At 59.7% G+C, this 14010-nt stretch overlaps 1 protein-coding gene across 1 annotated transcript; it reads left to right on the plus strand.

Moving 5' to 3' along the window:
- Positions 1–2288: 2288 nt before the first annotated feature.
- Positions 2289–8673, plus strand: LRRC75B (leucine rich repeat containing 75B). The gene is made up of 4 exons (XM_065890546.1): positions 2289–2465; positions 4984–5112; positions 6676–6791; positions 8148–8673. The coding sequence occupies exons 1-4, from the start codon at positions 2289–2291 to the stop codon at positions 8671–8673; spliced, it is 948 nt and encodes a 315-aa protein (XP_065746618.1).
- Positions 8674–14010: the final 5337 nt, after the last annotated feature.

Below are 14010 nucleotides of genomic sequence, written 5' to 3' on the forward strand. Positions count from 1 at the left end.
GTGGGGCAGGTCCAGCTGCAGCGCCAGCAACAGCCCTCCACCCAACCTGCTGGGTCATCAGGACCCTGCTTCCCTGTCATTCCACCTGGGCCACCAGCTGTCGGTGCTACTTGTCTCCTGGAAGTTCCCACTTGGGGCCCAAGATGCCCCCAGCAGGGCCTGGGTTCCGTCCACTTGACTCTCTGGCTCCCAGGGGTGGTAAGGCTGCCCCGAGAAACCCTGAACCTCCACATCAGCCCTGGGGGCTGAGAGGGCAACACCACAGCCCTCCACCCACGGGGTCTCCCCAAACACAGCTCAGCGGCCCAGGGCAACTCCAGGCAGAGGGGCCAGCAGGCTTTAGTTAAGCATACATGGAGGCCGGCCAGTGGAGGGACAATGCTACCATTCCCGAGGGCACAGTTCTGTCTCTGGGGTCCCCTGTCCCAATCAGGTTAGGCCAGAAAGAGTCAACCTCGCCACCCCTCACAGGAGGCTGAGGGAGGCCCATGCAGGGATTTCGGCCCAGATGCCACCCCTCCCTCCTTTCCTGGAAAATGTTCTCCAGGAATCTCTCAGCCAAGGACACAGAGGGTGGGGCAGGGGTTGAGGGGTGGGGCTGGGGAGCAGTTCTCCACTGTCCATGGGACTCCAAGCTCTGGGCATACTCCCTCTGCTGCTGCCTGACAGCCCCCCTTCATGACATCCAGGCTCAGCCCTCCCTTGCCTTCCCCCCGCCCCCACCCCGCCCCCTCCCCCAACCTTGGCCTTCTCGCTTTTGAGGGGACAATGTCCAGACCTGGCTCAGCCTCTGGAAGGATATGGTCACGATCTGGGAATCATCCCAGCTCTGGCTCCAGCCCTGAGATTGGGGTGGGGGAGGTCTTACCAGCCTGCCAGCTCTGGGTAGGGGTCTGCGAGGCCCCTGGGGCAATGGGGCTGCTGCTGAAGTCTCTGGCCCAGTTTAGTGACAGCAGCACCTTGGCCCCGGAGGAAGGCAGGCCAGGCAGTCATGCAGGTTTGCCAGGGAGGAAACCTGTGGTGCCAAGGTGGCCCCAGGACAAAGCTGGCTACATAGCAGCGAAGGGAGGTGTCTGGGTCCAGTCGCAGATGGCAGGAAAGAAGGGGCTCCAGGATAGGAAGGCCCCAGGAACAGGCCCAATGGGGGCACCCAAGCAGGCAACGACAAGGGCTGGGGTTCAGTGGGTGGTCAGGCCTTCTGCCTTGTCTCAGGGGCTCAGCCCCAGGGCACCACAGAGCCCAGCACTCTGTCTTGGACAGTCTTGGGGGGGGGCAATTCTTAATTCAGAAGAAGGAGCCTAACTCTGCCCTCACTACAGGCCCTCGGACAGCCTCTCCTCCCCCTATCGCTGTCCATGTTCAACCCCTGGCACCCGTGCCCAGCTACACTGTCCTCCCAGGCTGGACACACCCTCCTTGCTGTGGAGGTCAGGGTCTGGAGCCTAGTGCCCCAAATGCCCCCTACCCTGGGAATGTGAGGGGCCCAGAGCTGGGTGGGGGGTGCTATAAGGGGCAGCAAGCCTCCAACAAAGACCCCTCCAGCTAGTAGGTTCCTGGCTCAAACCTGGTCCCTGGAGTAGCCAGCCCCCACCCCACACACCTTCCCCACTTCTGTCACAGGGAAGACTGAAGCAGGGGCAGGTGCGGCTGGCCTGCTGCCAGCCTGCCCAGAGCCAGGCTGAGATGGTTAACCAGCAACCCCCATCCCATTTATCTCCCAGGTGGCTGGCAGAGGAGGCCGGCCTGCCCAAGTCTGCCCCCAGCCAAGCAGGGAGGGGTGATAAACATTTGTCAACTCAGAAGTGTCCACGCAGGGCGGAGAGGTCAGATGCTACAATTGCTCGCTGCGGCTGGGGCGGGGGAGATTCTGAAAGCAGGCGCTGGCACTGTCTAAAGCTGGCAAACGGCAGCGGAACCCCCACCCATCCCGCCCTGACTGCAAGTCCAGTGCTCTTTGCCCCGCCAAAGCGACTGTTCCACAATCAGCACGGAGGCTCGGAGCCTTTAAAGGCGCCGAGCGCCACCTCGTCCCGGCGGCTCCAGTTCCGGGCGACAGGGCTCGAGCCAGGTCTAGCGCGGGCGAGGGCCTCCTCCAGCGACACCCCCAAACCGGGTGTGGGAGCTCCGGGGCCCCCAGCAGGAACCCTCCTCCCTTCCTCCGCCTCGGCCCTGCCGGGGCGCGCAGTCTCGGACCCCGCGATCCCCGCCCGGAGCATCCCGGGCGGGGCCAGGGGCGGGGCGCAAGCGGCCCTGCCTCCCGCCGGCTCGGCGCCCGCCGCGCGGCGGCCATGGGGGCGCGGCTGGGCCGGCGGCCCGAGCCCGAAGCGGGCTCGGAGGCTGGGGCGGCGGCGGGGTGCGGGCCGGCGCCCTATGAGCGCCGGGTGCGCTGGCTCCGCGAGATCCAGTCGACGCTCCGCGAGCGGCGGCCGGAGCGCGCCCGGCAGCTGCTGCGCCTCCTGCGCCAGGTGAGAGAAGCAGCCAAGCAGCCGGCCGGCCGGCCGGCCGGCCGGGGCTGGAGGCCGAGGAGGGGCCGGGAGTAGATGCGGAGCTGGCCTCGGGCGCGCGGGCCGGGCGGGTTCCGAGGGGAGGGGACGACTGGCCTCAGGGGTGGGGGTCTTGTCTGGGCCGGAGGGCGAGGGAGGGAAGGCAGTCAGCTAGAGTTGTGGGGTCGGGGGGACTGTGAGTGTAGAGGGGGTCCCATGACTGTACGCATCTCTGGGGTTTGAGGTCAGTTGTGGGTGTTGAGGGTGCTCCCAAGCCTGGAGCTAAGAGTCCACATTCAGGCCCTTACAAGAAAGGAGGGCGGCTGGGAAGAGGGCAGGTGGGGGTGAATCATCTTGTATTGAGGGGCAATGGGAAGAGGATGATGGTTCCCGCCTCCAGGGTGAAGGGAGGCGCAGCACTGGACCCCGAGGCAAGGACCTGGGGAAGCGACAGCCCAGCTGGTCAGTGGGTGCAACCTCTCCACGTCAGCTCAGACAAAGCCACAGCACACAATGCCCATCCTCCTAACGGGCAGCTCTCGCCCATTGAGTACACACACCTGGCATCTGTTCATCACAACATCCCATCACGACGGGTGGGGGCTCTGGTTCCACATACACCAGGTACCTGAGTCCCATATCCCTAGCCCTGGGTTGCCTTAAGAGACATGGGTTCTGATCCCAGCACCACCACTGAGCAAGCCACTCCTCTCTCTGCCCACATCCCTGTACCCTGCAGCAGCTGCCACCACAATCGGCCCCATCCTGTAAGCCGAAATCAGCTGTGCCGGTGGTCTTTGACCTGCAGGTGGATGATTGGGAAACTGAGGCTTGGAGAAAAGCAGTGAGCCTAGGGCCACAGAGCAAATTGGGGGCCAGCCAAGGCCAGAGCTCACCCTCCAGTCTCCCAGCTCTGCTCCTTCTGCTGCACTGGGTTTCCTTTCTCTGGGCTCAGCAGGCTGGAAAGGTGGGGCTGGCCCTTTAAGAGGAGCTGTCCACATCAGCAGAAGGCAGGCTTCGGTCTGGGACCCTGACTGGGTCAGCCCAGGCTCACCAGCCATCCTTCCCTTCTACTGGATCCTCCCTAGCTGTCATCTCCAACTTGAGCCGTGTTTAAAATGCAAACAACAGAGCAGCACAAATCAGCGAGAGACTATTCAGAGGCACGATCTCTGTCCAGCATGGCATCTGCAGCCCAAGGCACCAGCTGGAAATTTTAGCTGGGGAACAAGCTAGGTTGCCCACTGGTGTCCCAAAGGTTGGAATTTGAGGCCCGCCTGTCCTGCCCCATAACCTCCAGGGACTCTGCAGTTATGGAACTTGGTCATTCTGGCCTGGCCTGGCCTCCTGTGCCCTGGGCTTATACACAGAACATGTTACTCTCTGGCTTGGGGAGGGTCCACATGGGGTCTCGAGGCCCCTCCTGGCTGTGCCTGTCTCGTCAGCTTGTCGGCATATCCTCTAAACGGACCCCCGAAAAGGCACCACACCAGGCCTATGGGAATAATAGGAGGAAGAGGCCAAGGGGTGAAGGCAGGAAGGCCAGGGCAGGCCAGGGACCTGATGATGGGATCTGTGTGAGGGGTGGGAGGATTGGAGGCTGGACAGGACGGCTGGTGGGCGAGAGAGGGTGTGAAGGCCAGGCCATAGGGAGTTCTGAGACTGCAGGCTGTGTGCGAGTCTCTGCCATCACACAACCTTGAGAGCATTTGGTTTCCACTGAAGGGGTTAGGGGTCAAGTGTGTGTTTCATAGAGCTGGCTCTGGCAGCATTAGGGTGGACTGGAAGGGCATCAGGAGGCCGGGAGCCCCGGGAGGAGGCTGTGAGGGGATGAGGCCTGAAGCTCCTTGAGCAGTGGGCTTGGGGTGGGGAGAGCTGGGCAGAGGAGGGATGAGGGAAGAGTGCGGGGTGATTCCTGGGCTCTGGCCCAAGTGCCTGGGAAGATGGGATGGTGGCACCCTTTACTGAGCTGGGCCACAGGAGGCGAGACACACCCAGTCTGAGTTGCCTTTGGGTCATATGAGCTGAGAGAGAGAGTTCCACCCTGACAGGAAGGGTCTGGACCCGTCAGCAAAGAGGTAGCGGCCATAGCTTAGGAGAGCTCGGGGATAGGTGGATAGAGGCAGGGGCCCCAAAGGGAATGAGGAGGGCAGGGGCATTTGGGGATCATCAAGGAGCCCCCAGAGAATACCCCAGACAAGCCCAATCCCAGAGGAGCCAGGGGGTCTCAGCAGAACGTTTCACCTCCAGGGAACCAGTCTAAGGGTTCCTGGACCCACTTACCGCCTCCCTGAGGCCCCTGATGCACCGACCCTCTGCTCATCCAAAGGGCCCACCTGCCCCGGACAGTTTGCTAATCGCCGTTGTGGGGAGGGCTCCAGCAAGCCTCAGAGGGGAAATGGAGAGAGGGGAACGGATGTGAGAGCCTCTGGCTGGCTGGGATGGGGGCTAGGGGAGGGAGGCCTCGACCCGTGGCTCACTCCAGTCTCACTACCTGCAGGACCTAGGCCTCGAGGGGACCCTCCTCACAGACGTCCTCTACAGGAATGTGGCCTTCCTCAATCTGGTGGACCCCATCTCCCACGACCTGCTTGTGAACCTGGCCCGGGACCTGCAGTGCCCCAAGTCGGTGAGGCACGGGCCCCAGGCTGGGTAGTGTGGTTGACAGGCCAGAAGAGCCCAGAGCTGGGAGCTAGGATCTGGGCCCTCACCTGGACTGCTGCGTGGCCTTAGGCGGGTCACTGTCCCTCTCTGGGACCTGATGCCAGTTTCAGTGTATGAGGCTGGTCAGCAGCTGGAGCACATGGGAACTCTGCTTTCCCAGCCCTGGAAAGTCATCTGTTGGGTAGACCCATTTCCTCTTTTCTTTTTTTGGCCCTGCAGCATGGCATCCAGTATTTTAGTTCCCCAACCAGGAATTAAACCTGTGCCCCCTGCAGTGGGAGCACAGAGCCCTAACCACTGGACCGCCAGGGAATTCCCTAGACCCGTTTCCTGAATTTCAGCACTGTGCGCCAGGCCCTTGGGACCCAGGCAGGTAGTCGTATGGGGACCCTTCGGGATACAGGACGTTCTGACAAATCCATTGATGGAACCAGGCTCCCAGCCCCCGAGTCCCAGAGCCAGAAGAGAGCTCCCTTGGCTGGAACCCCTGTCCACATGTTCCCACTGCGTCCCACAGCAACTCAGCCACAAGCATATCCCTCCTCGTGTTGAGCTGGCACCTGCCACCTGCAGCCTCAACTCCCCTCCTGCCACCGCGTCTGCCCAGAACACCTGTCCCCCACCTGCTATGTCGGCACCTGCAGACGTCCTGCCATAAGCATGGAAGGTGCCACACTCCTGACACAGCCTGTGGCCAGCCCCCGGCCCCCGGCCCTTTGTCACAGTGAGCCCCCGTGTGAAACAGGAATGCCCACTCTGGGCTCTGCCAGCTCTGAACTGCCACGCCCAGGTGCACTTGTCACTGAGGGGTCTGTGAGGCTAGCCTAGAGCCATCGCAGTGACCCCTGGGGCTTGCTGCCACTGTGTGTGCCTGCTGTTAACAGAGGGACTGGATAAAAGAATGTGCTGGGTGGTGGAGCGTGCTTGGTGCCAGCCTGTGGAAAGCAGTCCACCCCACATCCTGCCTGAGCTGGGCCTCTGCAAGGGTCCACTTGGGAGCCAGAGAGAGCCAGGTGGTGGTGCTGGAAAATGGTAACCCTCCCTGCTGGCCGCCCAGACCCAGGCCCCATGGGTGTGGTCTCGCTTGGAGAGTGAGAGGAAGAAGAGCGTGCTGACCTGGCTTGTTCCTATTCCCTGGGGGTGGCGTCAGTGGAGCAGGGCTCCCTGGAGAGGCCTGGTCCTGCCTCCCCCTGTGGTGAGTCCCAGGGGGGCACCGAGGGTAGACAGGGAGCCAGTGGCTGATAGCCCGAGACTCTGGCCCAGGGCCTGAGGACAGGGAACAAGGGCCCATTGTCTGGGCTTCCTCCCGCCGGGCACCACGGGCCTCGGACCAGCCTGTCCAGCTCCCAGTGGGCAGCCTCCCCTGGCTCTGTGCCAGGCCACGGGGCAGGGGGGCGGGGGTGGAGGGGGAAAACCAGTGGGCGGCTCAGTGATCCGTGATGAATGCCTGTGCGCACGCACACACTTGGGTCCCCAAGGCCCGGGGGCTCACAGGGCTCCGCCTCCCCTGACAGCGCTGCCCCCGCAGGACTATGAGCTCTGGGAGTCCTCGGACAAGACCTGCCGGCAGCTCATCTACCACCTCACCCCTCACTCCAAGCGGCAGCAGGGGTCCAGCCTGCCCCGAAGGAAGACCCAGAGCTGGTAAGGGAGCCCAGACACAGCCCAGCTGCCTGGCCCCTGGGGGGGGGGGGGTCCCTTCCCAGGCCTCTGTCAACAAGAGCTGGGGCCTGAAATCCCACCCTGCAGGCCCTCACCCTTGGCTGCATCACTGCCCGTCACTGGCCGGTGGCAATGCAGGCGGATGCTCCCCAAGGCCAGCTCCTCTCCGTGTGACTGCCTCCTGCCATCTGCCTGCCCCTCAACGCCCCGCCTATCACAGGGCCTGGCCCCCCTGGGGGCCTCAGCTGGAGTCAGCAGAGTCCCCAGGACAGGCTGGGAGGGAGGTGGAGTCTGGCTTATGATTCCCATTTTCCAGGGAAGGAAACTGAGGCCGGGGAGGCAGAGTGTCTTGCCCAAGGCCACACTGCCCTGCTTCCTGAAGCCCTTTGGGGACTCTTTGCCAGGCTGCCTGAAGCTGAGGCCTCCAAGGCCAGCCCAGCAGCTCACTCTGCAACGGGGTCCCCCTTAGTCACTCCATCACAACCTCGTGGCCACAGACTCAGCCTGGGAACAGGCCACTGGCACCTGGGCCCTGGTGCTCTCCCCTGCTTGCCCCCCAGCCTCCTGCCCCCTCCCTCAGGCCTGGTGGCCCATGCTGAGCCTGGAGCCCATGGGGTTGTTCCCTGCCGTGGCAGGTGAGGGCCCTGGAGGTGTTCCCACTGCTGTCAGTCCCCAGGCAGGCCTATGTTCAAATGACAGGAGAGAACTAGAGGGGGTTCTGGGGGCAGTGGGGTACCCTCCTCAGTCTCTAAACCTCCCTTCCAGCTTAGGACACAGGGAGCCCTCCCCTAGGGCAGATCCCACCCACATCCCCCAGCATGGCCCTCTTGCTTACCCTGGGCCTGTTCCCACATCTATCCTTATTCCAAAAGGGTCAACCTTAGAGGAGGCACGTGAAAAAAAAGCATGGGCTCAGGGGTCAGAACACGCCGATTTGGAGACCTGGCTCCCCCTTAGTGGTGTGTGACCGTGGAAGGGTCGCGTCACCCCTCCAAGCACCCGTTTGCTCCTCTGCAGAATAGGATAATCATTCCCACCCCACTGAGTTGGCATAAAGATAAGAGACAACAGATGTGGCAGGTGTGGTGATGCAAGCACACAGAGGGTTTTTATAGCAGCTCATGGAGCCCTAACGCAAGTGCATCTAATCCTCACAGCCAGGTCGCCTCTTAACCAAAGGGGACTAAGGCTCAGAGCGATTCAGAGCATTGCCCGTGGCCACTCATCTAGGAAGTGGCCATCTGCAGGGCCTGGGCCTTGCTGCCCTGACGGAGGGGTCACTGTCTGAGGCAGGTGGGGCCCTTGCTCAGTCCCTCCCCACCCTCGACCCTCCCGCAGCCTCAAGAGCAACCTCCAGAAGACTCTGCCGGCGGGGGAGACCGTGAACCTGTCGGGGATACCACTGTCGGTGCAGGACGTGCAGCATGTCATGCGCTACCTGGGCAGCCAGGGCGCCAGGCTGGCAGTGCTGGACCTGAGCTTCACGGGGCTGAGTGATGAGCTGCTGCACCGGCTGCTGCCCAGCCTCTGGACGCTGCCCCGCCTCACCCAGCTTCTGCTCAATGGCAACCGGCTGACGCGGGCTGCCGCCCGTGAGCTCACTGAGGCCATCAAGGACACCACCAAGTTCCCGGTGCTGGCCTGGGTGGACCTGGGCAACAACGTGGATGTGGCCTCCCTGCCCCAGCCCCTGCTGGTTGGCCTGCGCCGGCGGCTAAACCAGCGCACCTCGCTGCCCACCATCTACGAGAGCCTGGACCCAGAGCCTGAGGGTGGCATGGCCAGGGCCACGGACCTTGCCTCCACCTGGGGCTCTGCAGCTGCCGGGCCAGGGCCCGAGCCCCAGGCCTGCTGCACCAGGTGACCCGCCACCCGCCCTGGCTCCTGCTTCCTGACTGGCAACGCACCCGAGCACGTGGGAGGGGGTGATGGAGGCGGAGTTACCCCACAGGACCCGGATCCAGTGCACAGAGGAGGATGGGCTCATTGGAGACTGGATGGTCGGTCCAGGCTGGAGTCTCAGCCTTCCCTCAGCAGGAGGGGCCCGGCACCTACTGTGCAGACCCCACAATAAGGCTGATGCCACCTCCACCTCAGCCTTTCTGCATTGTGGGCCTCGGGGCCACTAAGCACCAGCCCTGTGGCTGGGTTTGGGAGAAGGGGTGGCTGGGACTCAGGGGCCCTGCCTGCCCAAAAGGGAGGGACCAAGCTCACACTGATCTCCCCTGGGTGCTCCCTGGGCAGGGTTCCCACGGAAACCAAAGAAGGGGGGAGGGTCCGTCTGTGGTCGGGGAGTTAGAGGAAGCCTCCAGAGACCTGGCACTCACGTCTGGGCGGTGCTTGGGCACTTTGAGGAAGGAGCTGGGGAGGAGCAGGTTGGGAGCCCAGAGAGGAGCGCAGGCTGCTGACCTCCCCACCAGGGCCCCCTGGGCTGGGCATGAGACTGTGCTGACAGGGGGCAAGGCTCATTTCCCACAGGGCACAGCACTGCCCACCAGCCCTGGTACCCACCCCCCAGGCCTCCTGTACTTGGCGAGTGGGCAACTCCATGGGGTTGGGGAGGAGAGACATCAGGCCAGAGACAAAGAGCTCTGTGTTCCCTCCAGGCCCTGGGGGCCCACATGCAGAGTCCTCCCCCCATGCGGGACCCCAAGGGAGCATGCAGGGGTGAGGTGGGCACGGCCCACAGCAGTGGGGGGCCCCGGGGGAGAGCAGTACTGGAGCTGCCCCAGCAGGGGGCCGTCTCCTGTCTTCCGCAAGCAGCATAAGGGCAGGCTCCAGACCAGACGCCACAGTCACCTCCCAGCCCAGTGTGGGGAGCTGGGCCGGGACAAGGAAGGAATTTAGAGGTGTCGGGTGGACTGAGGCTGCAGCAGGGAAGCCATGGCCCAAGGCTCCCCTGCAGCACTGGGAGGTCAGGACTAGGGTAGCTGGATCCTGCAGGATGAGGAGAGACCCAGCAGCGGAGGGAGCCCCACAGGCCAAGGAGAAGGTGGGGGTCCCCCGGGCCCACATCCCGGGGCCCACCAGCTGACCTTCCCCCGTAGCTCTGGCCCACAGGGGACTGTGAGTCAGCACTGATTACACACATCCCCAGGCAGCCGGATGCACAACAGCCTCTTGGGACAGAAGGGAGATGGCCAAGAAGGGTGACGTCGGTCCCAGGACCGACAAGAGGCAGTGAGGAAAAGGAGCTCCTCTCCTGCGCTGCCTGCCAGCCCCGAGGTCAGGCCCCGCCGCTCTCACTGCTTTTGGCGGAACCCCTATCTGGAGAAAGCCAGAAAGGCATGAAGAGCACCCGGTTCAGCCCAGCTCTGCTCCCTCTCCGGCCCCCGGTCTCTCCTCTCCTCTGTCCACCATCCCTTCCAGCTCTCAATGCTCCATCCTAGGGTCCTGGCCCCTCCCTGGCCTCCTTGCTTTAAAGACATGAGCCTGCCCAGTGGCTTGGGAGCCACAGAAGTATCTCCCTGTGTCCCCCGCTCTGGGACAGGGGGCTCAGGCTCCCCAGGAGAAGGCAAAGCGGGTGGGGGTAGAAGGGGCCACAGAGAGGAGAAGGATGAGGAAGCCGGCCCAGGGCCAGGCAAGCTGATAAGCCCGTGTCCTGCAGCTCCCAGCTGGAGAAACGCCAAGCTGTCTGTGTCCCTCCTGCCCCTCGCTCCCTGCCCATCCCTGGCCCTCATCTGCCCACAAACCTTGAATGTGACGAACATGACCACTCAAAGAGATTCTTACCAGGATGGTGTGAGGACCTTGGCCGGGTGTTGCCAGGCGAGTTCTGGGAGAATCCAGGCGGAGGCAGCTGTTCTCAATCTCCCCGCCTCTCAGATGCATGCACATGATGCACTGGCTGGGCTGGAGCGTGAAACAGCTGGAGAAAGGTGGGCTGCCCTTGTTCCCACACAGGTGTCCAGGGCCCCTTCGAGGGGCCCTTACGACCACCAGTGAGGCTACTGTGCAGGCAGGGACACCCCAGAAGTCACGCAGCCTGGTGGGCAGAGCGTGCCCTCCAGGCCGGCCCCAGCCCGAGTTTCAGACCAAGGAGGCGCTAGGTGGGCGTCGCTTGGGCCGGTCCTCTCCTAGGCCCAGTCTCAGAGGCAGACACACCTGGCCTGGTCCCACCCTGTCACCTGCTGGTGGTGTGGTCCCCTCGGGGTCTGTTCCCTCATCTTGGGAACGAGGCTCACAAAGCCTCCCCTTATCCTGCTGGAGTGAGGCGGACAGAAGGATTGGAAAGTGCCTGCTGTGTGGGGGGCACAGGGCAGATGCTCTGTAGCATCAGTGGGGCCTCCACCCAGGGCTCTCTGGGTGGGAATGGCAGGAGCCCAAACCTCGGGACTAGACAGGGCTGAAGCCATTTATTTATTTAAGAGTGCTTCTGTAGCCTCTCTCGGGGCCAAGCACTGTTCCGATGGCTTTACACCCTTTTAATTCTCTTTGCACTTGCAGGAGGTGAGTGCTATTACCACCTCCATTTTGCAGGTGAGTGAGCTGAATCAGGGAGAGGTTGAGTAACCTGTGCAAGGTCAAAGGGCTAGAACTGGAGATGCCGAGAAGTGAGCCAGGTGGCCTGGCTTCAGTCTGGGATGCTAACCCCTGCCTGCCTCACCCAAATTCCTGCCAGGGGAATTCCACCAAGCCCTGCCAGAGGCCATTCGAGGCAGGAGACGTCACGGTGGCCCCGCTGGCAGGTGCCTTGCAGCGGAGAGTGGCCTCCAGCTGCACTGTCCTGGAACAAGACCAGGCAGGACCTCCCTGGCCTCCATTTCCCCATGTGCAAAATGGGTGGGGAGGGGAGCCCTCTTCTGGGATGGAAAGGGACTGGTGAGGAGTGGGGTTGGAAGTACTTGTCAGACTGAGCCCCACTCTGGGGTGTGGGATCCACGCCCACTTCCGGTGGCCTGGCTGGGACAGCTGCAGGTGAGGTGCCTTCACCTCCTCAGGTCTTTCCAGGATGTTGAGAGCATCAAAAGGAAAGATGTAGAAAAGATGACTGTTCTCTGCAGGACCTCGGTGACCAACACTTGGGAACTTCTGTTCTGTTCCTGAAGGGAGGACATTTGAGTCCAGATAAAGTTCTTTAAGATATGAGTCTACAGCAAAGGTCAGCCTCTGCAGACAGTCTTTTTGAGAATCCAGAATCTCAGATGACTGATCTTCCCAGTGGCTGATATTAACCCAGCACAGAGGTTTTTCTCTAGGTCCTGGAGAGAAAGGAAAACATACTTCTTCCTCTTAGAGATAGTTGCCAACCAACAATGGAAAGCAGTATTTCCTTTCCCAGCTGTATACTTTAATTTTATTTTTTAAAAATAATACCAGGAGTTCCCTGGTGGTCTATGGTTAGGATTCAGCACTTACACTGCCGGGGCCCAGGTTCAATCCCTCGTCCAGGAACTGAGATCCTGCAAGCCATGTGGCGCGGCCAAATAATAACAACAACAATAATGATAACAATACCTTATTTAAAAAGCAATTCTTCATTGTTGTACAACTAAAATACAATTAAGTACACTTCCCTGGTGGTCCAGTGGTTAAGACTCGATGCTTCCACTGCAGGGACTCGGGTTTGATCCCTGGTCGGGGAAGTTCCACATGCCACGCAGTACAGCAAAAAAAATAAATAAATAACATAAAAAAAAAAAACCCAATTAAGTGGACATCCCAAGTGTTACAAGTTGAAGTTGTGCTACATGGCGCATTCTGACTTGTGTATAAATCCGTGAAGTAAACGTATCTGTCACACCCAAAAGTCTCCTTGTGCCCCTTGGCAATGTCTCCCTCCCACTGTCCCTTTCCCCTCCTTCCCCAAGCAACAATTGACCTGCTTTCTGTCTCTATAGATTACTGTGCATTTTCTAGTTTTAGATGTATGGAATCATACAGGGTGTACTCTTTTTTATGTGACTTCTCTCGCTTAGCATAATTGAGACTCCCACAGTGATGCATGTATCGATAGTCCCTTTTAATTGCCGAGTAGCATTCTACTGGATGGATGTACCACAATTCACTCACCTGTTGGTGGACGTTTGTGTTGTTTCCAGTGTTTACCTATTACAAATAAAACTGCTATGAATATCATGTACAAGTTTTTGCATGAACAGATATTTCCTTTTCTCTTGGGTAGTGATATCTCAGTATGTTTTTCTCTTCTTGTAATATCTTTGCCCGGTTTTGGTGTCAGGGTAATGCTGGTCTCATAGAATGAGCTGAGGTGAGACGTATTCCCTTCTCTTAAATTTTTTGGGAACGGTTTGTGTAAAATTGATATTATTTCTTCCTTAAATATTTGATAGAATTCCTCAGTGAAGGCACACAAGCCTAAGGTTTTCTTTGTGGGAAGGTTTTCAACTACAATTTCAATTTCTTTAATAAATGTAGGGCTTTTCAGGTTAGCTATTACTTCTTGAGAGAGTGTTTGTATTTTGGATCTTTCAAGGAATTTGTCCATTTCATCTAAGTTGTGGAATTTGTTGACATGAAGTTGTTCATAACATTCTCTCTCTCTTTTTTTTGGACGTGCCGCACAGCTTGCAGGATCTTAGTTCCTTGACCAGGTATTGAACCCAGGCCCTTGGCAGTGAAAGCGTGGAGTCCTAACCACCGGACTGCCAGGGAATTCCCTGTAACATTCTCTTTTAATATCTGTGGAATCTGTAGCAGTCACCACTCTCATCCCTGAGATTGGTAATTTTGTCTTCCTCTTTTTTTCCCCCCATTGCCTGAGCAGTCTGGCTAGAGATTTATCAATTTTATTGATCTTGTTAAAGAATCATCTTTTGGTTTCACTGATTATTCTCTATAGTTTTCTATTTCATTGATACCCACTTAGATCCTTACTTGTTTTCTTCCACTTACTTCAAATTTCTTTTTCTAGATTATTTAGGGGTGGGGGCAGCTTGTGGGATCTTAGTTCTCCAACCATGGATTGAACCCGGGCCGCGGCAGTGAAAGCACAGATTCCTAACCACTGGACCGCCAGGGAATTCCCTCTAGATTTTTTTTTTTTTTTTTGGCTGCGTTGTGTCTTGCTGCGCGTGGGCTTTCTCTAATTGCGGTGAGCCGGGACTACTCTTCGTTGCGGTGCGCGGGCTTCTCATTGCAGTGGCTTCTCTAGTTGCCGTGCACGGGCTCTAGGCACGTGGGCTTCAGTAGTTGCAGCATGCGGGCGCAGTAGTTGTGGCGCACGGGCTCTAGGGCTCAC

Source organism: Phocoena phocoena, chromosome 13 (assembly GCF_963924675.1).
Source record: "Phocoena phocoena chromosome 13, mPhoPho1.1, whole genome shotgun sequence".
NCBI classification, from domain to species: domain Eukaryota; kingdom Metazoa; phylum Chordata; class Mammalia; order Artiodactyla; family Phocoenidae; genus Phocoena; species Phocoena phocoena.